General features: G+C 45.5%; 1 protein-coding gene across 1 annotated transcript in view; it reads right to left on the bottom strand.

Moving 5' to 3' along the window:
• Nucleotides 1-26,800, bottom strand: part of GRK7 (G protein-coupled receptor kinase 7) — a 55,784-nt gene extending 28,984 nt beyond the window's left edge. Inside the window, exons 1-5 of the mRNA XM_004037782.5 lie at nt 26,443-26,800; nt 24,411-26,381; nt 15,470-15,570; nt 11,518-12,242; nt 9,584-10,021 (exon numbers count right to left, since the gene is read on the bottom strand). Coding sequence (XP_004037830.3) covers nt 9,584-10,021; nt 11,518-12,129 — 1,050 coding nt within the window. The 5' untranslated portion in view covers nt 12,130-12,242; nt 15,470-15,570; nt 24,411-26,381; nt 26,443-26,800. The remainder of the gene's footprint in view (nt 1-9,583; nt 10,022-11,517; nt 12,243-15,469; nt 15,571-24,410; nt 26,382-26,442) is intronic.
• Nucleotides 26,801-27,792: the final 992 nt, after the last annotated feature.

The raw sequence follows: 27,792 nt of genomic DNA, 5'->3' as shown, positions 1-27,792 counted from the left end.
TATGCTAATGTCATCACATGCACTTATTCTGTCTGAGTCTTACTAAGTGAAAAGCCTTTGATAGCATTAAAAACCATAATGCTGGCTGGGTGCGGTGGCTCAGGCCTGTAATCCCAGCACTTTGGGAGGCCGAGGCATGCAGATCATGTCAGGAGATCAAGACCACCCTGGTTAACTCGGTGAAACCCCGTCTCTACTAGAAATACAAAAAATTAGCTGGGCGTGGTAGCATGCGCTTGTAATCCCAGCTGCACGGCAGGCTGAGGTGGGAGAATCACTTGAACCTGGGAGACGGAGGCTGCAGTGAGCTGAGATCGTGCCACTGCGCTCCTGCCTGGGCTACAGAGTGAGACTCTGTCTCAAACAAACAAACAAACAAAAATAAGGCTATATGTTGCCATGTGCATGAACTCAATAAGGTGGAGTCAAAACTGTGAGCGCTTTTAAATCTGATGTGCCTGGAATCATATCACATACTAGTACTGTGACTTTGGGTCTCAATTTCCCTACCTGTACAATGGAGCTCAGAACAGTACCTAACTCAGAATCTTTTTGTAAAGGGTCCCAAGAGGCTCAGCTCATATGTAGAAAAGAGTTACCTACTTGGAACTCTTAGGTCTCATCATCCCGTGATTAAGGGGTCAGAAAGGTTTTAAACTTTTCAAACCACTGAGGTAACAGCAGTTATTAGGGGCCTCCACTGTTTTGTGGTTTTTTGTTTTTTTTTTTCCCATTTGGCATCCAGTCCCCATCTTTTGCATTGTGATTTTCCTGTGGGGAACACATTCTTCTGCTCTCGATCCATGAGATTTACGTGCGACAGACCTTCCTCTGGCTCCTGGGACAGGCAGTGATCTAGTCTCGGCCAATGGGATCGGTTGTGGTTGGACATGTGACCTGAGTTGTCCAGTGAGCGCCCTCTCTGGGAGCTGTGGAGAAACTATTCATAAAGAAAATGTTTTCTCTCTGTGGGAGTGGTTCAGTTGGTAGGAAGTGTATGGGGCGACTGGTGGCTCCCTTGCAGGGAGTACCTGCCTGAGAGTGAGGGCAACACAGAGAAGAGCGAAGCTGGGAAACAGAGACAGAGAGTCCCAGGGACACTGCTCAGACACCTGGATCAGGCCAGGGCTTCCTAGTTATGTAAACCGTTAATTTCATTTTTCTGAAGTAACATAGTTCTGTCCCATAATAACTCTGATTGATAGTCCAGTAAATCACAGTAACCTACTCTATCTGTTCATCTTTTGAGTTTAAAACTTCTTTCCTCCTAGGCCAGGTGCAGTGGCTCACACCTGCAATCCTAGTACTTTAGGAGGCTGAGGCAAGTTGATCACATGAGGCCAGGAGTTCAAGACTAGCTTGGCCAACATGGTGAAATCCCATCTCTACTAAAAATACAAAAATTAGCCAGGCGTGGTGGCGCTTGAACCTTAGCCAGGCGTAGTAGTGCTTGAACCTGAGAGGTGGAGGTTTCAGTGAGCTGAGATCACGCCACTGCACTCCAGCCTGAGCGACAGAATGAGACTTTGTTTCAAACCAGCAAACTTCTTTCCTCCAGATAATTCAAAGATTATCTCATAGACTCAAAAGTGGTAGCAACTGCAGAGACGTCTTAAGGCCCACTTGAGAGGGCAGACATGGTGAATGAGTGATGAAGCTGGGACAAGAACTCAGGTTTCAGCCTCCCAGGCCAATGCTCTTCAGCCCCGGCCTCTCCTTGCGTGTCTGCCTCAGTCTCTGAAACCTGGGCAGACCTGCTCCTTTCCATCCTTGAAGCACCTCCCGGAGTCACTACCCAGCTACCAGCTGACAGGAGACCCCACGGGGCAGAAGTCACCGTGTTCTAGGAGCGGTTCTCTGTCCCCTAGCCCTCCACTGAGGACAGCCCCATTTTAAGAGAAGCATGTAAAGGTCTGGATCTTGATGGAGCCCAGGTAAGAGGCCAGGGGGCTGAGCTCTGTTTAGAGCCCAGGACCCAGCCTCAGGCCCGCATTACCTCATATGCGGATTATTACAGTAGCTCTTGGCGGGTTCCCGTTTCTCCCCAGCTCTAGTCTCTTTCTCTCTCATTTTAGATAGTGTCAGAATCATCTTCCTAAGGAATCACTCTGGTCATGGCACTTTCTTGTTCAAAAACCTTCAATGGCTCCCTACTGCCTGTAGAACAACATCCAAAGTACTTTACCCAGTGTCCTTCAGTGGCGAGAAAGGGCCTGTGCCCCCACAGGGAGGCACAGCTCATACCCAGGGAAGAGTTACCCACTTGGAAGACTCATGTCCAAAGTTCTAAATTCAATTACAGCCTCCAGTTCTATTGAAACAGGCAGTAGGTATTATTTGTTTTTGTTCTCGTTTTTTGTTTGTTTGTTTGTTTAGAGACAAGGCTTTGCTCTGTCACTCAGGCTGGAGTGCAGTGGTGTGATCACGGCTACCTGCAGCCTCAAACTCCCAGGCTCAAGCAATCCTCCTGCCTCAGCCTCCTGAGTAGCTGGGATTACAGGTGCATACCATCATGCCCAGGTAATTTTTTTTTTTTTTTTAAAGAGACAAAGCCTTGCTATGTTGCCTAGACTGGTCTCAAATTCCTGGCCTCAAGGGATTCTCCCACCTTGGCTTCCCAAAGTGTTGGGATTACAGGCGTGAGTCACAGCACCTGACTGGTGGTAAGTATTCTGATTCCTGTGAGAAAGGAAAATATTATCCCTCTAACAGTGTCCAGCACCTTGGTATCTTCTCTATTAATTTTTTTTTTTTTTTTTTGAGGCAGAGTCTCACTTTGTTGCCCAGGCTGGAGTGCAGTGGCACAATCTCGGCTCACTGCAACTCCTGCCTCCCAGGTTCAAGCAATTCTCCTCAGCCACTTGAGTAGCTGGGATTACAGGTGCCTGCCATCATATCTGGCTAATTTTTGTATTTTTAGTAGAGATGAGGTTTCACCATGTTGGCCAGGCTGGTCTCAAGGTCCTGACCTCAGGTGATCCACCCGCCTCAGCCTCCCAAACTGCTGGGATTATAGGCATCAGCCATAGCACCCAGCCCTTCTCCACTAATTTTGATGCTACCCTACAATATTTCTCTGGCTACCTTCCTTTATTAACTATTTGTATGAGTTTTCTACTGATGTGTAACAAATTACCACAAACGTAGTAACTTAAAACAGTTCATTTATTAGCTTGCTGTTCCGTAGGTCAGAAGTTCTGGCACAGCATGGCAGGGCTCTTTGGTCAGGGACTCACAAGGCTAATAAAATGGAGATGTTGGTCAGGCTACATTCTGATCTGGAGCCCAAGGTCCTCTTCCAAGTGTATGTGGTGATGGCAGAATTCAGTTCACTCTGGCTGTAGAAAGGAGGCCCCTGTTTCCTTGCTGGCTGTCAGGGAGAGTCAGCTCTGAGTGCCTGGAGTCCACCTACACACCTTGCTCCTCCATCTTCAAAGCCAGCAGGGTGCACAGAGGCCCTCTGTGCTTTACATTTCTGAATTCTGCTGTCTCTAGCCTCTATACCCATATTGAAAGGATGGGTGTGATGAGGTCAGGCCCACCTGGATAATTTCTCTTTTGATGAATTCAAAGTCAACTAACTAGTAACTTTTTTTTTTTTTTTTTCCCGAGAGTCTTACTCTGTCGCCCTGGCTGGAGTGCAGTGGCATGATCTTGGCTCACTGCAACCTCTGCCTCCTGGGTTCAAGCGATTCTCCTGCCTCAGCCTCCCAAGTAGCTGGGACTACAGGCACGTGCCACCACGCCCAGCTAATTTTTTTGTATTTTTAGTAGAGACCAGGTTTCACTGTGTTAGCCAGCATGGTCTTGATCTCCTGACATCATGATCTGCCTGCCTCAGCCTCCCAAAGTGCTGGGATTACTGGCGTGAGCCACAGCACCCTGCCACTAGTAACTGTAATTAAAACTCTGAAGTCCCTTTTGCCCTGTAACATAACACAACCATGGCAGTGATATCTCATCATACTCACGGGTCTTGTCTACACTCAGGGGGAGGGGATTATACAAGGGCAAGCAAGGGTCATTGATGGGGGGCCATCTTAGAATTTTGTCTACCATACCATTGTCACAATCATTCTCTAGTTCCAATGTCTGTAAAAGTAATGAATCTGAATTTGATTTCCTAATCCTCATCAATATTTTTTTCCTGGGGCCTGGTGTGGCAGATGCTGTCAGCTCACCCAACACCTAATCTCATTCCTCCTCTCCTTTAACATCCCCCAAAACAGAGGCTGGAAAATGAAATACTCTATTTTTCAGCCTCCTTTGCTGCTAGAAGTGAACATATGACATGGTCCTGGCTAATGGGCTATAAGCAGGTATCTGTGGATGTTGTTCTTTTCTCCTCTTTTTTCTTCTCCTAGAATGCAGACTCAATGTTTGGAGTTGTAACAGCCACTTGTGACAAAGAGGAAAAGGCCAAGAGATTTTTTTTTTTTTTTTGAGACAGGGTATTGTTCTGTCACCCAGGCTGGAGTGCAGTGGCATTATCATAGCTCACTGAAGCCTTGAACTCCTGAGCTCAAGCAATCCTCCCACCTCAGCCTCCCAAGTAGCTGGGACCACAGGCATGCATCTGGCTAAGTTTAAAACAATTTTTTTTTTTTTTTTTGAGACAGACTCTTTCTCTTTCATCCAGGCTGGAGTGCAGTGGTATGATCTTGGCTCACTGCAACCTCCACCTCCCGGGTTCAAATGATTCTCCCACATCAGCCTCCCAAGTAGCTGGGATTACAGGCACCCACCACCACGCCTGGCTAATTTTTGTATTTTTAGTAGAGACGGGGTTTCAACATGTTGGCCAGGCTGGTCTCGAACTCCTGACCTCAGGGGATCCACCTGCCTTGGCCTCCCAAAGTGTGGGATTACAGGCGTGAGCCACCACGGCCAGCCTAAAACAAAACAAAAAAAATTTTTTTAAGGGATGGGTTTCTCACTATTGACTGGTCTTGTCCTCCTGGGCCCAAAGTGCTGGGATTACAGGCCTGAGCCACCACACCCAGCCCAAGCCAGGAGATTTTTAACAGAGGTCTTGTCCGTGAAATTGCTGAACAGCCAAATCTATACCAAAATCTGGTATTCTGTTATATTTAGCAGAAAGAAATCCCAACTTATACAAGACTAAATAACTCTCTGAATGAGAAAAAACTAGCCAAATTTCCAAAGCCATGATGCCTTAACTTTTCTGGAAGAACCGCTCAGACTCAATGCAGAGTTCAACCTCCATCATCAGGGTGATTTTTCCTTGTTACCTCTTCTGTCTTAACTTGTTTTCTGTTGCTTATGACACAGTATCTAAGACTGAGTATTTTATAAGGAAAGTATTTTATAAGGAAAGGAAGGTTGAGGGAAATGTCTGGTGAGAGGATGAGAGCCTTATTGCTGGTGGGAACTCTCTGAGGAGTACTGAGATGGCTCAGGGCATTGCGTGGGGCTGAGTGTGCTGATGTGCTAGCTCAGGTCTTTCTTTCTCTTCTTATAAAGCTACCATTTCCACTCCTGTGATAACCCATTAATCCACTCATCTATTCACAACGGCAGAGCCCTCATGGTCCACTCACCTCTTAAAGGCCCCACCTCTCCAACACTGCCACATTGGAGATTAAGTTTCCAACACATCAAATTTTGAGGACTCATTCAAACCACAGAATTAATGTTCACAGTAATTCTCTAACACAGTATCTTGACATCACAACTGAACGTTAGTGGTTACAGAAGCCCTGTAACTATGATCTGTCTTTTTTTTCTGTGAAATGTTGTGAATATAATGACCTTACAATCTACTTGTGAGCCCAATTATATGTGTGGGAGCTGCAATGAATAGGAAACTAAGGGGGTTTACTTAGCTGTGTAGAAGGGTAAACAGTGAAGAAAGGAGGCCTTCCTTTCTCCTCTCTTTGTTTTTTATGGCTTTCAATCTTGCTCTCCATCTCTCTCCCCTCACCCTTCCTGATGGTCCCCTGGGCTTCCGTGGCAGGCCCGGAAACTGGGGCATAAAACTTCTTGGATGAGGCAAATGGCCTAAACCCTGAAGTGTGGTCTCACGGGACGGAGAGGGACACAGAGGTAAAAGGGCCAAAGGTCTGTAGGCAGTGAACCTCTCTACTAAGTACGTTCCTGGTAGCGGACAGCACTGGGGAGGCACAGAAACCTTCCTGCAGGTTCCAGATGAGCCAGAGAGCTGCACCCGGGAGCCAAGGAAGGAGCTGTCCTTCCAAATGGCCATGGCCCATGAACAGAGCCTGAGGAGACTGAGAAGGGAGACTGGAGTGAGCCAAAGCTCTATGTGTCCCCTAAGCCTCCAGCAAGGTCGAGATGTAGCAACAATTAGTGTGATACATGTCCATGGGCGACTCAGAAGGAACGTTCCTGCTCAGCACAATGGACAATACAAATGCCAAACTGTGAAGTGCTGCACTTCAGTTTTCTCCAGCCTAGGCAGACATGGATCCACGATTCACAGTGTTCCTGTGTTCATAGGAATGTCCCAAGGAGGCAAACACTCTGTCACCCCCTGGCCTGCTCCTCCTTCCCACCCACAGAGGAGACGGTGTTACTTCATCTCCTCCCCACATTCTCTGCCATCATCTACTGTCTTTCCTTCCCACAGGATCAACACCTTCTCTGCTGGCTTTTGCCTCAGCATCTAAACCCGCTCTGCCCTCCCAATCTCAAAACTCCATTTCCCCACTGTATCCCCTTCTAGGGACCAGTCTCCCCCTTCCAGAGTCTCATTCCCTACTTCCAGATGAATCCAACCTCCAGAGTCTGAATTGAGACCTCACCATTCCCTTACACTGATTTCCTAATTGCCAAATCCCACAGGCGACGTTACCTCTTTGCAGCACTTGACACTTTGACCACACTTTCCTCCCTGAAATCCTCTTCTTTGGCTCCTGTGGCAGAGGCTGCTAGTTACCTGCTCAATATCCAGCTGTTCTTCATCCTTACTAACTAGAACCCGCTCCTTCACCCCTGCCTCAAGTTCCACATCTACAACGTGGGCACACACGGCCTGGACATGAGCCGGGTGATCTTCTCCTCAGCCCAGATATAATTCAGTAATTATAATCGCTTAATTATAATTCCCTTTTTAACCAAAGAATTTTCAAGAATGTCATTTGTCAGCTTCCTCTGCAGCTAGGGGGTGGCCAGATCACAGTCCTAGCTAGTGACATCTAAGTGAAAGCTGTTGGATGGAACTTCAGGGAAAGCTCCTAAAGGGGGCCACACTCAACTGCTGCATGCATGCCTATTTACTCCTGACCCTTCCTCCTTTCTCCTGCCTGGAACGTGGCCCTGATGGCTGGGGCTACAGCAGCCATCTTGCAGCACATGGAAAAGGCTAGAATTATAAAGATGCAGATCCCGTTATTCTGCAGCTGCTGAACTAATGCTGGCAAGTGCTTATTTCCACACCCTGTTACATAAGAAAAATAAACCTCTGTCTTGTTTAATCTATTGTTATTTGGGTTTTCTAGGATATGCCCCTGAAACCCATCTCTAACTGATACAGCTCCCATGACTATATCACTCTTGCCTTTCCTCCTACTTCTTTTTTTTTTTTTTTTTTTTTTTTTTTGAGATGGAGTCTCGCTTTGTAGCCCAGGCTAGAGTGCAGTAGTGTGATCTCAGCTCACTGCAAGCTCCGCCTCCTGGGTTGACGTCATTCTCCTGCCTCAGCCTCCCAAGTAGCCTCCTACTTCGTAAACCTCTTCAGGGCTCCTTTTCTTCTATACCCCCTACATGTTGGCGGTTTTTCAGCTTCTGTTCCTGGTCTTCTTCCCCTACTCTTTCCCAGTGACTCAGCAGTGCCCTCTGCTTCCCAAACCATGATGACTCCAAATCCCCACGTCTATCCCAGGTCTTCCTCCACAGCACTAGGCCTATAGATCTAAATGCCTAGTGAACATCTCTGCCTGTCCCTTCTACAGGAACCTCATAGACAGCATAATCACAATTAAACTTGCCAGCTTGCCTACAAATCTGCTCTTCCTTCTGGCCACTGGAGCTAGAGACCCTCACTTTCCCCTCACCCCCATACCCAGCTGGTCCTGAAGTCCCATCAGATCTCTTTCCAAAAGCTCCAATTTGCTCCCACTTCTTCAATCCCACTGTCCTGTACAGACCCCCATTATCTCTTGCCTGGGCCACTCACTACCTTAGCCTCCTAACTGATGTCCCCACCTACCGTCTAACTTCCAAATTGTTGCTGCATTGGTCTTTTTAAGACAGAAATCTAAATCATGTCATTTCCCTTCTTAAAACCCTTCAAGAACCCCTCTTCCCCTACAAGAATGCATTCCAGCACCTGTGAAAGCCCAGCCCTTCAGTCTTGTCAACATCCCTTCCATTACAGCCACATAAAATCACAGCAGTTTCCCAAACTTGCCATGATTTTTCTCATTTCCTTTGGGCCCTGTAGGCTGAAAACTGTACAAAAATGAGGTTTTAAGTAACCATTTAAGAGCCAGGTTTGAGCCCTTGTCTTGCTGTGGAATCTCCCACCTTTGTGCACAGAGACTCAGAGGTAAAGATGTTAGAATTCCAGAGATTTTCCGTTGTTCACCTAACATAATCACTTAATTATAATTCTCTTTTTAACCAAAGAATTTTAAGCAAGTCACTTTGAACCAAACTGATTAAAATAAACATCAGTTGCCTTTGTTTTCTTCTATATATTTTCATTTAAAATATCATCTTCATCCAATGCAAAACATTCGCCCATTCCACACTAAACAGGAAAGGAGATATTTTACTTTTAATGTTCTAGGTGTGAGAGGATCATTCTTTTTCCTTCCTTCTTTCTTTTTTTTCTTTTTTCTTTCTCTTTTTCTTTTCTTTTTTTTTTTTTTTTTGAGACAGAGTCTCGCTCTGTCGAGCAGGCTGGAGTGCAGTGGCATGATCTCGGCTCACTGCAACCTCCGCCTCCCGGGTTCAAGCGATTCTCCTGCCTCAACCTCCTGAGCAGCTGGGATTACAGGCGCCTGTCACCATGCCTGGCTAATTTTTGTATTTTTACTAGAGATGGGGTTTCACCATGTTGGCCAGGCTGGTCTCAAACTCCTGACCTCAGCAGATCCACCCGCCTCGGCCTCCCCAAAGTGCTGGGATTACAGGCGTGAGCCATCACACCCAGCCGGATCATTCTTTTTCTTATCTGATTAAAGTTTACCTCCTAGGATCATGGAATTTTAGGGTCCAGCCCCTTCATTTTCCAGAAAAGGAACCCAAGGCTCTATTGGCTCAGGAACAGAGCACCATAGAGGTGGTTATTGACACACCCGGACCATGACTATGGATTCAGCTTTTTCCATCTCATCATGAAATCACAGGCCATCCCCAACTCTCAAAGGAGGCTCCCCCATCCCCTGTGAGAGGAGAGCAAAGTAGCCCTCAAATAGCCAATGAAGCTAATCCTCTTACACCACTCCTCTTAAGGCAAGATGACAACGTAAGCGCTTTAGGAAAAAAACCCAAAAGAATTAAGTCCAAGGCTCTATTTGCCCTGGGAATAGAAAAGCCCTCTCTCCTCCTTTCCAACTCTGTGCCCCGCACTTGGGGCAGGTGGAGAGTCACTCACCCTCTGGGTGATGGGCTTGCCACCCTTCATCTCCACGGCCAGCCCCAGGTCAGATAACCTGCAGTTGCCGAGGTCATCCAGAAGCACATTCTCAGGCTTCATGTCCCGGTAGACGATGCCGAGTTCATGGAGGTGCAGCATCCCACAGGCTATCTGGGCTGAGTAAAAGATCACCCGGCTCATGTCCAGGCCACGCGTGCCCACGTTGTAGATGTGGAACTTGAGGTCTCCCCCATTCATCAGGCTCATGACAAGGCAGAGATGGGTCTTGCTCTCAAAGGCATAGGCCAGAGAGACAATGAAAGGGCTGCTGACCTTCTCCAAGATTTCCTTTTCCAAGAGAGCCATCTTCTCACCACCTTTCTTCTTCAGCCGCTTCTTGTCCAGTTTCTTACAGGCATACATCTTCCCAGTGTTTTTCACCTGGACGGCACATACCTTAAAGGAGAAAGAAAAGAAGAGAAAGAGGTAGAAGTAGATGGTACTGCAGAGAGGTGGAGATGATAAAGGAGAAAGATGTTAGGCATTGGAGAAAGGAGAAGCTGTAAAGAAGAAGTGTTCTCAAGAAAAAGTGGGGACTACAGTGAGATACTCCTTCACCTCACTAGGCAGGCCTTCATAAAAAAAATACAGGAAAATATCAAATGTTGGCAAGGATGTGGAGAAATCGAAACCTTTAAGCATTGCTGGTGGGAATAAAAAATGTGGAAAGTTTGGTGGCTCCTTAAAAAGTTAAACATAGTATCACCATATGACCTAGCAATTCCACTCCTGGGCATAAATCCAAGAGAAATGAAAACAAGTATTCAAACAAATACTTGTGCATGAATAGCAGCACCAGACACAATAGCCAAAAGGTGAAACCAACCCAAGTGTCCATCAACAGATGAATGGCTACATGAAATGTAGTATATCCATACGATGGAATATTATACAGCCATAAAAAGGAATGGAGTATTGACACATGCTACAGTGTGAATGAACCCCAAAAACATTCTAATGAGTGAAAGAAGCCAGACACAAAAGGTCACATATTGTGTGAAACATCCAGAATAGGCAAATCCCTAGAGACAGAAAGCGGACTAGTGGTTGTCAGGGCTGGAGGAGGAGAGGGATGGGGAGGCACTATTAATGGGCACAGGGGTGATAAGAGTGTCTTGGATCCAGATTGAGGTGTTGCTTACCCAACATCGCATTTGTGCGAAGTGCCACTGCATTGTACATTTTAAAACGGTTAATGGTTAGTTTTATATCAAGCAAATTTTACCTGAAATATTTTTTATTACTTAAAAACAGAAAGCTGGGCACAACAGTGGTACAAAACAGGTTCTCAACCTTACTTCAAGATAAGTGTTTTCTTTCTTTCTTTTCTTTCTTTTTTCTTTCTTTCTTTTTTTTTTTTTTTGAATCTCGCTCTGTCGCCCAGGCTGGAGTGCAGTGGCACGATCTTGGCTCACTGCAACCTCCACCTCCCGGGCTCAAGTGATTCTCCTGCTTCAGCCTCCCGAGTAGCTGGGATTACAGGCATGTCACCACACCCAGCTAGTTAGAGTATTTTCTTAAATATCCATTTTTCTTGAAGTGCCTTCATTATCACAATTTAGGGGAAATGGAGATCTTCTGTCACACATTGCTGTCATTCTCTGAAGTGTCCAGGCATCTCAGCACGTTCCTAATGGAGACCCATGACAGAGTCATGGGTCAAATTTGTACAAGCCAAGTACAAATTTTGCTTGTCTCTCTCATGCCATTTGTGTTTTATTTCACACCATGGCACACACAAAGAAGGGGGCTGGGGAGACGGGGCTAGAAATCCTCCACATATGGTGCTGAAATTAGTTCTAAGTAACTGAGATTTAAAAAAAGAAAGGCAACATTACCCCCTTTCATGCTCCATGCTTCACCTTCTAGCCTGGCTACTGGGAGACACTTACCTCCCCAAAACCACCTTTCCCCAGCACTCTGAACTCAGTGAAGTACTTGTCTGACACTGGTTGCATCTCAAAGAGTTTCCACTGCAGAAACTTGTCGTAGAAGGCGCTGGTCAGGAAATCCTTAAAGGGCTGCTCTTGCAAGAAAGCCATGGCCTCAGCCTTGGCCAGCGTCACTGCGGCCGCTCGCTCTTCCTCAGTGGTGGCTGCTTGGCACTTGGTGGCCACAGCCTGGCTGAGGAAGGGTTGCGGGTTCCCCAGGGCAGGGGCACTCGCACAAGTGGCCACCAGCCCCTGCAGCGCGCTGTCTTTGGTGGGTCCCTCCTCGGCCAGCTCCCAGTTCTGCACGTCCTCTAGGAAGGTTGCCGCCTTGCGGAACGTGGGCACTGTGGCTAGGAAGTCACGGAAGAGGCGGCGACCGATGGGCTGCTGCTCACACAGGCTGTGGAAGTTCAGGGACAGCTTCTGGCGGAGCTCCGCGCAGCCCTGCAGCCCGGGCAGGGCCAGGCTACGCCGCCGCCGCTGCAGCTCTTTGCTGTCGCAGTCCGAGGGCTTCCGGGCCTGCAGGTAGGCGGTGTTGGCGATCAGGTTGTCCAGGGCCCCCATGTCCACCATGGCTGAGCACGGGGCGCACTCCCAGGGAAAGCACAAGAGGGCTGGAAGGCTGCTGGCTGCTTTCCCTTCCCGGGTGAGACAACGTCCAAGGGATTTACAGTGAGTCCTGTGGCCTGTGGGTGGGACCCGTGGAGGGTGTGAAAGAGGTTTCTCTTGTAAGAAGCTTTGACTGGCTATGTATAGCCCGCCAGGAACTGCACACGACAGGTCATGCTCCCACCTGCCAAGGCGAAAGCTGCTGGGACACCTGCCGGGGCCACCTCCCCCACTGGTCCCTTCATCTTAGGGTCTTTCTCCACATAGCCCTGTACCCTGAATATCTAGCTAGAACTGTGTTCCAAGGAAGTGATCATACCGTTGTCATCTAATTTGTTGCTGATGCGGTAGTTTAATCTGTTTCTAATTTTACTTGTTTCCTACCAGCCTCAAGCTATGTAAACTCCTAGGAATAGCAGGTCAGGCAGAGGAACTGTGAGAAGTCAGAGCAGTTTCCTCCCAGGTTCTAGCAGCCTGACACGAAGAGCAGGTTACAGAGGGGATGTTGTGAGCTTTGAGTCCCGAGATGTGTTCCCAGAGGCCCTAAGGACTCCAGTGTTGGCCAGGGCAGATGCACCCTGAATAGCTTGCAGAAATCCTGCAGCTGTCTTAGCTCTGAGGAGTCTGTGACCTGGAGTACCTTGGGTTTTAACCCTCTTTTAAGAGGGGCCATCTCCACCCAAAACATACCATGAAGCAGTATAAGCAGAAAAAGCCATATTCCTGAAATGAAGGGACTTGGCCTGGAGTGTCTGGGCTCTGAATGAAACAAGAATTTTCCGTGATCCCAAAGACAGAAAGCACGCCACTCACGGCATGCGGTCGCGACTGTTCCAAGGGCACAATCTAACGAGCAGACTCTGAATGCCAAGGAGCCTTCGCGTGGAGCCAAGAGCAGTGAAGTTTCAGACGTGGCCCCTCAACATCTTTGCCCATGCGCCCCACCAAGCGAGGAAGCTTCCTTCCACGGAGGACGCTCGGAGCTGTCACAGACCTCGGCCTCATCAAGACAGAAATTGATCTAGACAGAGATCAGGCTAAGAACTTCTGCTCCAAAAATAACAACCTGTGTCCCACAGGGAAAGGATACTCAGGCTTTTTCTTCACAAAGCAAGGCTAAGGCAGCTTAAAAACAAAGTCATTCAGTATTATGCCAAAGTGTTTACAAGCAAAAAAAAGAGAGAGGGAGAAGGAGGGAAAAAAAGCTGGTCAGTCTTTTTCCAAACAAACAACAGCTAGCATACACTTTGTGAAAACATAGTCATGATCGCCTTGCTCTGCCTGTCAGAGCCTCCGACTGTTCCCTTAGAGCAGATACACACTTGGCCTCATGCTACCAGGAATTATGTAATGAACTCGTGGGTGCCCTTTGGCTTTGCACCGCTGCGCTGGAAACGATCACCTCTGCCGTGGAGATGGGCGATCTGCACCGGTGCCCGCTGCTCTGAACCATGCTGTCTGCTTTGAAACCAGCACGGGAAATGTTGGATACTTTTCTGTTCTTTATATGTTACCCCGGTCCACATTGTTCAGTAGTGAGAAATTGGTCTGAGATTTTCTTCGGAGGAGTAAATGCCTTTTCCCGTGGTTCTTAGGAATGTAGTGGCAGCCTAGCAAGGTAGAACCTTGAGAAAACGGTAGCATTGATATCACAGATATATATATATATATTTTATTTTTTTATTTTTTTTAATTTTTATTTTTTGAGACGGAATCTCGCTCTATCACCCAGGCTGGAGTGCAGTGGCGTGATCTCGGCTCACTGCAACCTCTGCCTCCTGGGTTCAAGCGATTCTCCTGCCTCAGCCTCCCGAGTAGCTGGGACTACAGGTGCCTGCCACCACGCCTGGCTAATTTTTTGTATTTTGTTTAGTAGAGATGGGGTTTCACTGTGATAGCCAGGATGGTCTCGATCTCCTGACCTCGTGATCCGCCCGTCTCAGCCTCCCAAAGTGCTGGGATTACAGGTGTGAGCCACCGTGCCCGGCCGATATCACAGAGATATTTAAGCTTATCACTGGGGAAAAAAATGCTTTCACTGGTGAACATGTATGCTATGAACTGCTTGATTCCACTCATGCTAATACTTTCTTTTATCCCTAAGTAATCACTTAACCCAATACTGTCCAGTAGAAAATATGAAGCCACATATGTAATTAAAAATTTTCTAGCAACCACATTAATATGATTTAAAAAACAGGCGAAATTAACTTTAATAGTTATATTTTAGTTAGCTCAATATATCCAAAATATTATCATTTCAACATGTAATTGATGTAAAAGTTGCCAATGGGATATTTTACATTCTTTTTTGTGTATGTGTCCTGAGTTCGCAGAATCTGGTTTGTACATTACACTTACAATGCATTTCAATTCAAACCAGGCAAATTTCAAATGCTAAGTAGCCACATGTTCTACTTAGTATTTGAAATAAGTAGCCACATGTGGCTACTTATTGGAGAGCACAGACTTACCTTTATTTATGTAACTTTGTCATTCTTAAAAAGAGGGAGTTTTTCTTATCATCTGTTTTCTAATCAATAAAAATAGATCTCAATAAATAACTCACTTTCTTTTCTTTTCTTTTTTTTTAGACAGGGTCTCACTCTGTCACTCTGTCGCCCAGGCTAGGGTGCAGTGGCGTGATCTTAGCTCACTGCAACCTCTGCCTCCTGGGCTCAAGCGAGTCTCCCAAGTAGCTGAGACTACAGGCACCTGCCACCAGGCCCGGCTAATCTTCATATTTTTAGTAGACATGGGGTTTCACCATGTTGCCCAGGCTGGTTCTGAACTCCTGACCTCAAGTGATCCGCCCTCCATGGCCTCCCAAAGTGCTAAATTACAGGCGTGAGCCACTGTGCCTGGTTCACTTTTTTATTAATTAAAAATAATCTGGCTGGGTGCAGTGGCTCCTGCCTGTAATCCCAGCACTGTGGGAGGCTGAGGCGGGTGGATCACTGGAAGCCAGGAGTTTGAGATCAGCCTGGCAACATGGCAAAACCCCGTCTCTGCTAAAAACACAAAAATAAGCTGGGCATGGTGGCGGACTCCTGTAGCCCCAGCTACTTGAGAGGCTGAGGCAGGAGAATAGCCTGAACCCAGGAGGCGGAAGCTGCCATGAACCGAGATCGACAGAGTGAGACTCTGTCTCAAAACATATAATAATAATAATAATAATAATAATAATAATAATAATAATAATAATCTGACTGGTGACAACAAGTTTAAATAATATTTGACACAAAATATAGAAGTTATAAAATGATAATATGGTACCTACCATTATTTTTAAAGTTTTGCTTACCTGACAATACAGTGAAAAATCAGTCTGAGAATTTCTTCGGAGGAGCAAATGCCTTTTCCCGTGGTTCTTAGGAATGTGGTGGCAGCCTAGCAGGGTAGAACCTTGAGAAAATGGTAGCATTGATATCACAGAGATATTTAAGCTTATCACTAGGGAAAAACATGCTTTCACTGGTGAACATGTATGCTATGAACTTCTTGAAGGTCTATTTAAAATGAAACATTTTCTTTTTCTTTTTTCCTTTTTTTCTTTTTTGAGACAGGGTCTCACTCTGTTGCCCAGGCTAGTGTGCAGTGGCTCAGTCTCAGCTCACTGCAGCCTCGACCTCCTGGGCTCAAGGGATCCTCCTACCTCAGCCTCCCGATTTGCTGGGACTACAGGTGTGCACCACCACACCTGGCTAATTTTTGTATTTTTAGTGGAGACATGTTGCCCAGGCTGGTCTCGAACTCCTGGCCTCATGTAATCCATCTGCTTCGGCTTCTGAAAGTGCTCAGATTACAGGTATGAGCTACCACACCCGGCTGGAACACTTTCTGTGATTGCTAACAATAGGATCCAGAGATTTTCCCAACTTAATGAAACAGTAATTATAGGTTCAATTAAAGAACAGCATTGAATTCTTATATTAGAAGCAGAGCACACACTTTGCCAAAAGTGCTGGGCACAGTCAGCATCCCTTGCACCAAGTGGGGAAACGTACCAGAAACCTGGGGTTGGAGATGTGGCCCAACAGTTATGGGCACTAAGTCCGGCACTGCTTGGGAAATCTGAATCCTGGCTTTAGCAAGTCCTAGCTGTGTGACTTTCAGCAAGTTAGTTAACTTCTCTGAGCCTTAGTTTCATCATTTATAAAACAGGTAATAAATGTTGATTCTTGGGTAAGCTTTGAGAGAATTAAATGCCAAATGCCTGGCACAAAGAAGTGATCAAAAATTATTAGTTTTTAAATCACGACCATCAGGCCGGGCGCGGTGGCTCGTGCCTGTAATCCCAGCACTTTGGGAGGCCAAGGTGGGCAGATCATGAGGTCAGGAGATCAAGACCATCCTGGCTAACACAGTGAAACCCCAGGAGGTGGAGCTTGCAGTGAACCAAGATAGTGCCACTGTACTCCAGCCTGGGCGACAGAGCAAGACTCCGTCTCAAAAAAATAATAACAATAAATAATAATAATCATAATAAATCATGACCATCAATCATCAAAATTTAGTCCAAAATTCTGCTTTTCTAATATGCAGATTCGAGGGGAGAAAGGCCTAAGCGATGCAGAAGAAGATGGGTTCCTGTGTCCCATGCACACCTAGTATAGAGCAGCCAATTCAGCATTTGCACATGACCTCGGAAAGCTGTGATGCCCCATGCAGCTAGAAGACAGGGAGGTCAGATTTATTAAATATCATGCAAGATTTCTAACACACTATCGTAACTCAACAATTTACTATATTCCACCACAAAAAGACTAACCTCTGTCATATGAAAAGAGGATATATTTCTTTATTTTTATTTTATTTTTTCAACTTTTTTTTTTTTTTTTTTTTTTTTTGAGACAAAGTCTCGCTCTGTTGGCCAGGCTGGAGTGCAGTGGCATGATCTCAGTTCACTGCAACCTCCGCCTCCCAGGTTCAAGCAATTCTCGTACATCAGCCTCCCAAGTAGCTGGGATTACAGGCATATGCCAACGCACCCAGCTAATTTTTGTATTTTTAGTAGAGATGGGGTCTCACCTTGTTGGCTAGGCTGGTCTTGAACTCCACCTAACCTCAAGTGATCTGCCCGCCTCAGCCTCCCAAAGTGCTGGGATTACAGGCGTGAGCCACTGCGCCCGGCCTCAACTTTCATTTTAGATTAAGGGATGTTTCATTTTGAATGAAAAATCATAACTTTTATGATAGTAGAAAGCAATTTAAATATTTTAGTATTTTTAGGACCCATTTTGTAACCTAGAGAAAAGAAAAAAATGCTCTTGCCCAGGTCTTTCATTACCCTTTGCATCATTTAAAGCATTATTAATGGTGTACATGTTCTCAATTTTAAAGTTTTCTCTCTGAAAATACATCCTAAGTTTAACTGTTTAAGGAAAATAGTAAAGCTAAGTTTCTAATAAGAAACTCACCATCCTTTAAAACGTCCAATTCTCTGCATGGTCCAATAGCATATCTATTTGAAGATCAAGAATTAGGAAGTAATATAGTGCAGTGCTATATGGTCTTAGAAACACAGAGAAGCTATTTTGAGCAGTGTAAGTTCTGAAGTAAGTTTAATGCTAATACATTAGCATTAAAATACCCAAAGAGGCCAGACACAGTGGCTCACGCCTGTAATCCCAGCACTTTGGGAGGCTAAGGTGGGCGGATCATGAGGTCAGGAGTTTGAGACCAGCCTGGCCAATATGGTGAAACCTCATCTCTACTAAAAATACAAAAATTAGCTGCACATGGTGGCGCAATCTGTAATCCCAGATACTTGGGAGGCTGAGGCAGGAGAATTGCTTGAACCTGGGAGGTGGAGGTTGCAGTGAGCTGAGATAGTCCCACTGCACTCTACCCTGGGTGACAGCAAGATTCTGTCTCAGGAAAAATTAATTAATTAATTAAATAAAATAAAACAAAATACCCAAAGAGCCCAGGTTGTTCTTTAGCTTCAAGTTGTTGATTGTTCAACAACTTTTATTGTTGTTGTTGTTTAAAAATAGATTTACGGGTTGGGTGCAGTGGCTCACACCTGTAATCCCAGCACTTTTGGGAGGCTGAGATGGGTGGATCACCTGAGGTCAGGAGTTTGAGACCAGCCTGACCAATATGGTGAAACCCTGTGTCTACTAAAAATACAAAAATTAGCCGGGCATGGTGGTGGGTGCCTGTAATCCCAGCTACTTGGGAGGCTGAGACAGAAGAATTGCTTGAACCCAGGAGGCAGAGGTTACAGTGAGCCTAGATTGTGCCACTGCTCTCCAGCCTGGGTGACAAAGCAACACTCAGTCTCAAAAAAAAAAAATAGATTTGGGGGGTACAAGCACAGTTTTGTTATATGGCTATATTACATAATGATGAAGTCTAGGCATTTAGTGTAGCCATCACTTGAATAATGTACATTGTACACATTAAGTAATTTGTTATCCCTTACCCCTGCTCCCAGCTTCTTACCCTCCCATCCTTCCTAGACTTTAGTGTTTATTATTCTACTCTCTAAGTAATTTCTTATCCCTTACCCCTGCTCCCACCTTCTTACCCTCCCATCCTTCCGAGACTTTAGTGTTTATTATTCCACTCTCTAAGTACATATGTACACATTATTTAGTTACTGATTATTGAGAGAGTACATGCTGTATTTGACTTTCTCTTTCTGAGATGTTTCACTTAGATAATAATGGCCTCCAGTTCCATCCACATTGATGAAAAAGACATGATTCCATTCTTTTTTATGGCTGAGTAGTATTCCATGTATGGATATGTGTACACACACACACACACGTGCACACACACACACACATTTTCTTTACCCAGTCACCCATTGGTGAATACTTAGGTTGATTCCATATCTTTGCTATTGTGAATAGTGCTGTGATAAACATATGTGTGCAGTTATCTTTTTAATATAATGATTTCTTTTCCTTTGAGGAGATACCCAATAGTGGGATTGCTGGACCAAATGGCAGTTCTCCATACTGGTTTTGACTTTTTTTTTTTTGAGACTGGGTCTCACTCAGTCACCCAGGCTGGAGTGTAGTGGTGTGATCACGGCTTAGTGCAGCCAGCCTTGACCCCTTTGGTTTCAAGTGATCCTCCCACCTCAGCCTCCCAAAGTGCTGAGATTACAGGTGTGAGCACCATGCCTGGTCTCCATACTGTTTTCCATATAGTTTGTACTAATTTACATTCTCCTCAAAAGTGTATAAGCATTCCCTTTCTCAACATCCTCACTAACGTTTGTTGTTTTTTGACTTTTTAACAGTAGCTGTTCTGACTGGTGTGAGGTGGTATCTCATTCTGTAATCTGCATTTCTCTGATCATTAGTGGTGATGAGTATTTTTTATATGCTTGTTGGCCATTTATATGTCTTCTTTTGGCAACGTCTGATTTGAATCCTTCCACAGCAAAGGTGTCTTTTTTTTTCTTTTTTCTTTCAGTAAAAGCCCTCTACTGGAAAGTATAGCAAAAGGGTCTTTACCCTCCCAGCAACAGCTGGCCCCACTTTTAATAATTTGAAGTAATCAAAAATACCTTGTTGGCCAGGTGTAGTGGCTCACTAGGTGGCTCCTAGTTGAAATCTAGCACTTACTTTTTTTCTGGTCTGTTTTCTTCATGTACAGTAATAGTTGAGATTAGGTAAACACCAAGGTAACACACATTTTATAAACTCTGTGATTATTGGATAATTGGAGTTAATAGGAAAGTGAGTGGTTTTCAACTGATATTTCCTGAAAGCTGGAAAATGAATTGTTCCCTCCTCTATGTGCCCCTTGGATTTGATACCTACCTCCAGAACAGCCTTTAACCACGCTGTAATTCCAGCACTTTGGGAGGCCAAGGCAGGCAGATCACTTGAGATCAGCCTGGCCAACGTGGTGAAACCCCGTCTTTACTAAAAATACAAAAATTAGCTGGGCATGGTAGCGAGCGGTTGTAATCCCAGCTACTTGGGAGGCTGAGGCAGGAGAATGGCTTGAACTCAGGAGGCAGAGGTTGCAGTGGGCCGAGATTGCGCCACTGCACTCCAGCCTGGGCGACAGGGCAAGGCTCTGTCTCAAAACAAACAAACAAACAAAACCTTGTTGGTTTTTCAAAAATACTTTGTGATAATTCATTATGGCAGCCACAGGAGAGTAATACAGGGGCTGTCTGGTAGGAGCTGGGACTGCAGGAGAGGCTGTCACATGGGAGCTGAAAGGTCGGAGATGCAGCCACTCCCAGAGGTCACACACGAGGCTAAGCGAGATGGGGAGAGATGCCCTCATGTCTTTCCTCATTAGCAGAGCCTGGCCAGAAGCCAGAGGGCAAGGGAGGCTGGGAAATGTCACTTGCAGAGCTTGCATGGGGTGAGTCCCTGGAGATACAGATCAGAGAAGGCCTAAGTCAGAGAAAGTGTCTGAGAACAAACAGGATGATGACCAACTCCTGTACCATTATCAGTTAAGCCGTCCTTTTAAGGATTTGACCTCTCTCTTAGGAACAATGGGAGACCACTAGAGTGTTTAGCCATACGATGTGGATATATTTGTGTTTTAAAGACACCGCTGGCTGCTGCTTTATGAATAGAGTGGGTGCAGGAAGCCCAGATGAGAGGTTACTGCAGCAGCCCGGTGAGTCATGATGCTGGCTGTCAAGATGGAACAAAGCAGAAGGAATCTTAAGCTATTCAGAAGGCAAAATGGTCAGGAGTTGATGATTATGGAGGCTGAGGTAGAAGGAGATGAAGGGGTGAATCCAGGCTTAGGAGAGCTGGAGGATGGTTATGTCATTCACCAAGACAGGGAAAACCTGGAAGAAGGTGTTCAGTTTGGAACATGCAGAATTTGGGGTGCCTGGGAGATGTCCCAGTGGTGATGTTAGGTGGGCAGTGGGATAGAAGGGTCTGGAGTTCAGAGGAGAGGTCTGGAGGGAAAGGCATGTTTGGGAGCCATAGGGGAGTAGGTGATAATTGATGTAGGCATTGAAGAACCCACCTGGGGAGAGAGAAGGGAGTGAGACTGGAAGACGAACAAGGACTGAGCCTTGAGGTCATTCAACATTTATCATTCAGAGGATGAGCCTGTAAGGGAGGCTGAGAAGGAATGAGAAGGAAAGCTGGAGGGAAGCAGGAAAGTGTGGTGCCACAAAATCCAAGTAGAGAGTGGCCAACTGCATCGAATGCTGCTGAGAGGCTGAGATGATGAGGAGAAAGAAAGGAGGATGGATGGAAACCACTGGCTTCTGGAGTAGGACTCTCAGCCTGACTGGAGAGGATTGAGGAGGGAAGGAAGATGGAGAAGTGAAGGTTGCAGCCACAGAACTTTGGCCATGAAAAGGGAGAGACATACGATGGGGAGCTGGAGGGGTTGCGAGAGATGGGAGAAAAAATTAATGGTAGTGTCTTGTGCTTGTTAAAAGCTGACAAGGACCAGGGGCAGTGGCTCATGCCTGTAATCCTAGCATTTTGGGAGGCCAAGGCGGGTGGATCACCTGAGGTCAGGAGTTCGAGACCAGCCCGGCCAACATGGTGAAACCCCATCTCTACTAAAAATACAAAAAAATTAGCCAGGTGTGGTGGCGGGTGCCTGTAATCCCAGCTACCTGGGAGGCTGAGGCTGGAGAATCACTGGAACCTGGGAGGCGGAGGCTGAGGTGGAGTCTGCAGTGAGCCAAGATTGCACCACTGCACTCCTGGGGAACAGAGCGAGACTCCGTCTCAAAAAAAAAAAAGGCTGACAGGAAGGATCCAGGTTAGAGGGCGAGGTTAAAATATAAGGGGAAGGATTGGCCTTAGGACGAAGGGCAGCTCTCCAGACAGCACAGGAGTGTGGGTCTGTTGCAAGGGGTCTATGTGTGGTGGCCCCATTTACCATGATAACCGTGACACAGTGTGGTTAGAGGCCGCTCCACAGGTAGGCACCAAATCCAAGGGGAACATAGAGGAAGGAACAATTCATTTTCTAACTTTCAGGAAATGTCAGTTGAAAACCACTCACTTTCCTATCAACTCCAATTATCCAATAATCACAGAGTTAAATAGAATGCATGTTATCATAGTGTGTACCTAGTCTAAGCTCTTCCTGTACATGAAGAAAACAGACCAGAAAAAACTTAAATGCTGGGTTTAGACTAGGAACTTAGGGTCTCATAGTCCATTCCAGGGTACTTTTCACTTAGCATTGTCCCTGTGGCATAGAGAAGCTTGGGGGTAAAAGAATCTAGTGTGACACACAAAGGAGAAAGCTGAGATATTTACAAATGATTCTTGTCCTCTGTTTCCCTTTAAAATAGCAGACTTTTCTGCTGGGCATGGTGACTCATGCCTGTAATCCCAGTACTTTGGGAGGCCAAGGTGGATGGATCGCTTGAGGTCAGGAGTTTGAGACTAGTTTGGGCAACACAGCAAAACCCCGTCTCTACTAAAAATACAAAAAAAATCTGGGCATGGTGGCACATGCCTATAGTCCCAGCTAATCAGGAGGCTGAGGTAGGAGGATTGGTTGAGCTGGGGGCTGGAGGCTGGAGTGAGCTGAGATCACGCTACTGCACTCCAGCCTGGGTGACAGTGCGAAGGAGACCCTGTCTCAAAAAAAAAAAACAAAAAACGAAACACAAAACCAACAGATTTTTAGTTATAAGGCTTGCATGGTATCATAGTATAAAACCAAGCATTCAGTTCAGCTCTGTTCCAACTGATAATGAAACAATCATTGTGCATCTGAAAGAGAAATCTTTTTATCAACAGGAAGCCTGACCTTCCTTACATGTCATACCAAGAATAGATGGTGAAAATTTTTGCTTTTGAGGCTACTTAAGATAGGAGAAGTTGCACATGCTTTAATAGGGGTGAAAGAATCTGTATGCTTGCTTAAAACTCCTCATTTCTATAATAAATTAAGTTCATAAATATTGAATCTTAGGCTATAATCTGGCATAATATAAACATCTTCCTCTCTAAACAAGACTCTAATTGTTTTAATAATGACTGCATTCTCATAACAGAGGATATTCTTCTTAAACAAGGAGTCACAGTAGCTAAGAGAGAAAATGAAGTAATTGGTATATCTGAAGGAAATAGAAAATACTTCCTGATAGAGATTCCATTTGGAAATGAATTATGGCGGATATGCAAATGAACTGTATGTGTTCACACAATAAGATTTTAAAAATCCGCTAAGCAACTCTCTGGAAAGTACGAGATTTTATTAGAAGACATAGATTATTAGAGAAGACCAAACAATACAATGTTAGCAAACAAAAAGCAAAAGAAATTCCACAAAACATAGATTTGATATGTGGGGAATATGTGGGAATTATTTGAAAAAAAGTGTTACGGTTATAATAATGAATGAAACAAGGGGATAAAAGTCAAAGTTATTTTTAGTAGGACATAAAAGACTTTGTATTCTGGAATGAAGAAGTACTAAGTATTTATTAGAAATTTCGGTGAGTCTGCTTTAAAGACTTTTTTTTTTCACATTTGGTGGCGAATAAAAGTAATCGAGAGTGGAGAGAATAAGGAAGTTATAAGAAAAAACTGGCTAGGTGCGTTGGCTCACGCCTGTAATCCCAACACTTTGGGAGGCCGAGGCGGGTGGATCACGAGGTCAGGAGATCGAGACCATCCTGGCTAACACGGTGAAACCCTATCTCTACTAAAAATACAAAAAACTAGCTGGGCGTGGTGGCGGGTGCCTGTAGTCCCAGCTACTCGGGAGGCTGAGGCAGGAGAATGGCGTGAACCCGTGAGGCAGAGCTTGCTGTGAGCTGAGATCGCACCACTGCACTCCAGCCTGGGCGACAGAGTGAGACTCCATCTCAAAAAAAAAAAAAGAAAAAATTAAGTTAAGCGTGTAGACCCCAGTTAAATGTCCACTGGTGGGGTAGAGGGAGTTATGTTAAAGAATACTTTAAAATATTTAAACACCCCAACTTTGATAAACAATAGTAACATTAGAGTCATTCGCAACTGAGATGAAAGTCTTATTTCCATATACAGTGTGGGCCTGACCCTTGATATACGCTATGGTAAAGAAAATGGAACACCAGATTCAGCTGGTGACACTTAAACACCTCTTACCTGATAGCACATTGCAAGTAAAGACTTCGATGTATAAAAGAGAATTCGTAAGTAGTACTGAGTACTAAGTCATATTAACTAAAATCCACACAAAGCTCTGGCCTATGTTTCATTTGTCTATTCATTCTATGCACTTATCCCACAAATATACAGATTTGCTTTGATTGGGCAGCTCTTTGCTGGTCTCACCTGGGCTCACTCTTATGGTTGCATTCAGCTGGGGGATCGGTGGGCGGCTGAGCTCAGCTGGGAGAGCTGGGGTGGTTGAGCCTCTCTGCAGTGTTTCCTCCTGGGCTTCCTCAAAGCATGATGGCCTCAGAGCAGTTTTCCAAAAGGGTGAAGGCAGAAGCTGCAAGATCTCTTCAGTTCCAGGCTCTGGAGCTGATACACCGTTAACTTCTGCCACATTCTACTGGTCACAAGCCTAGCCCAGGTTGATAGGAGTAGCTGTAAAATACTGTGGCCATGTTTTCCAACCCACCACAGATAGTGGTAAGTGCTGTGAAGAAAAATCAAGCAGGGAAGAAGGGAAGTGCTGAGATACACCAGGGAGAAGCCTTCACTTTTAAATAGGGTGGTCAGGCAAGACTGAATTGAGAAAATGATGAGAGTCAAGACCTCCTGAAGGTAAGGGCGTGAGCCATGTGACTGCCTGAGGGTAGAGCACTTCAGGGAGAAGGAACAGCTGGCTCAAAGCCTGGTGAGCTTGAGAAACAGCAAGAAGGTCAGTGTGGGTGGCCCAGAGTGAGAGGCCCGCAGCAGGAGATGTCCTCAGAGAGGAAACAGAGCAGACCAGTGAGGCAGTACTGATCACTGCAAGAACTTAGGTTTTCCTTCTGAGTGAGATGGAAAGCCACTGGAAGTTTTCAACAATCAGATGGACATTTTAACAGGATCACAGACAGAAGGGGGCAAGGGTTAAAACAGAAAAACCAGTCTGGAGGCTGCTGCAGTAACCCTGGTGAGAAATCAGGGGAGGGGGAAGATAGTTTGCTTATGGATGGATTGTAGGTGTGACAGAAAAGGAGCAAGGGTGATTCCAAGGTTTTGGGCCTGAGTAACTGGAAGGATGAATTTCTCGTAAACAGGGTGGGAAATCCTCTGGAGGAGCAGGGTGTGGGGAAGATCAAGAGCTCAGTCTTCTACCTGTTAAATTTGACCTGCCGGGGAGACAGCCAAATGGAGGTCTTGAGTAGTCTACAAGATCTATGGGTCTGGAACCTACAGGAGAGGGCTGGGCTGGAGATACTCACTGGGAGTCACCCCAGATATAAATGGCCTTTAGAGCCACAGGACTGGGTGTGATCACTCTGGGGTGAGGGCAGAGAAATCTAAGGACTGAGCCCTAGAGTTTGAGGAGGTGAGGGCAGTGGGGTATTAGGAGAGACAGAATGTGGATCCTGGATATCAAGGGGAGAAAGAGTGTCAAGGAGAAAACAGTGATTACTATGGCAAATGCTGCTGAGAGGTCAGTGGGATAAGGACTGAGAATTGGTTAGTGAATTTAACAACTTGGAGGTCACGCAGATGCTTGACAAGAGCAGTTTCTACGAAGTAGTGGGATGAAAACCTTATGAGAGTCAGTTCAACAGAGAATCAATGAATTGGAGGCAGCTAGTGTAAGCTACTCTTGAGGAGTCTTGCTTAAGGGTGTGACCACTGGAGTGAGTGGCAGTCAAGGCAGGGGTGGAGAGCACATCACTGGAGGAGATGAGATCAGGGGATGGAGAGGCCAGGGTATGAGAAGCATCAGCCATGTGGGTATTGAAATCACCAAGAATTATCAAGACTAGTGATGGAGAGCTGGGAGCTAGCAACTCAGGGAGTGATTTGTGGGGCTGCAAGAAGACACAGTGACTGCTGGAGTCCAGTCACATGAGATTCAAAGCTGGGTGTTTTTAGGGAAGGAAGGAGAGTAGCAATGAAGAGAAATGAAGACGTCTTGCATGTTGCCAGGTCCAGTTGGATGAGGGGAGCAGAAGTGTTGCAGAAGAAACAGTGTCCTTGGGGGAGAACCAGGTTTTAGGGAAAACAAAATGGAGGGAATTTGTAGGGAAGGGAAGAGGACGGAGGAAATTTTGTTGGTGTAAATATTGGAGGGCACAGAGGACAAGTTTCAGAAGTCAGGAAGGGGTGGGAGTTGCAGGAATAAAAGGGAATGTAAAGAACTACTTGGAATTAGAGTCAGGAAGGGGTGGGAGTTGCAGGAATAAAAGGGAATGTAAAGAACTACTTGGAATTAGAGTTAGGAGAATGTGAGTTGAGCTGGAAAACCGGGTTTCTTGTGTTGAGGTATCTAACTAGGATAAAGGGCAGGATGAGATTGCTGGACTCAAAGCAGATCGTGGTGGACAGTGTTGGGGGCAGGGAGGGGTGCTGGCCTTGCCACGCACAGTGGATCTGGATCCGGGATCCTGCAGCTTCCACTGGGCTACTGCTAAGTTGAAGGAGGTCTTAGGCACAGCACTGGGGCCCTGGTCCCTCGTCTGTGAAGGTGGAGCTGGCAGAGGGTTGGGCTGATCTGAGGCCCCCCCGACTTTGCTGGGTTAGTTAGTGGGTTTGAGAGCTAAGGGTGGAAGCTACAGCAAGAACTTTGAAAGTTGCTCCTTTCACTTTGCGTTCACCTTAAGGACCTAACAGCAGGGAATGGTGAAGTTGGGAGGACTCCAGAGCTCCTATGCTTTATTACGGTGCCTTATGCCCTCACAAAACTTCAGTTCTGGGCTGTTGTTTGACCGAAACACAGTACTGTGGCTTCAGAGTCATCAACGGCTATTTGAAGCATGAGGTATGGGAAGAATCCAAGCCCATATTTTTCATCCTTAAGAAGATCTAAGCGTATTGTCAGAAAAGTGGGAGTTCAGAGTTCAGTGAGGAATTTCAGGCTACACTAAAATTTTCATCTTATAATTGGGGGTAGCTCCAAGATTTGGCACATTTAAAACCCTGAAAAATATTCTAGAAGAGAGATGGAATTAATAAAACATTTTCCCTTAAAAAAATCACTTCTTCCATTACTTTTTTCTTCTGAGTTTTGAGAAACTTCTTGAAAGTGTGGCCCTTCTAATGAACTCCAAGGAGCTTTCTCAGGTTACCTCCACAGGGGACCAGAACAGGATGAGAAAAACAATTATTTTGATTTGAATGATTTCTTGAAGAGTTGAACAATAAGACAAATGGAACACCATTAATGCATTTTATTTTCCATTTAGTAGCAAATGTAAAAGGGTGTTGGTTATGGTCTTCAATAATAATAGCCATCTCTTTCTTTTTTTAAAAAAATTCAGGTTTTACATAGAGTAAAATGTATACATCCTACATGTGCAGTTAATGAGTTTTGTAAAATGTATACTTTCAGGTAATCATCACTCAGATCAAGAGAGGGAACATTTCCCTCACTGCTGAAAGTTTCCCATGTGCTTTTCCAGTCAATACCCCTCGCTGAGAGACAATCATTCTGATTTTGATCCCTATAGATTTTACCTGTTCTCAAACTTCATGACAGCAGAATCATACAGTTAAGTAGTCTTTTGTGCCTGGATTCTTTTGCTCAACATAATCTAAAGATTAT

The sequence above is a fragment of the Gorilla gorilla genome, chromosome 2 (genome assembly GCF_029281585.2).
Source record: "Gorilla gorilla gorilla isolate KB3781 chromosome 2, NHGRI_mGorGor1-v2.1_pri, whole genome shotgun sequence".
Lineage (NCBI taxonomy): Eukaryota > Metazoa > Chordata > Mammalia > Primates > Hominidae > Gorilla > Gorilla gorilla.
Note: the sequence above shows the minus strand (reverse complement) of the source record. Positions and strands in the feature narration are given on the sequence as shown.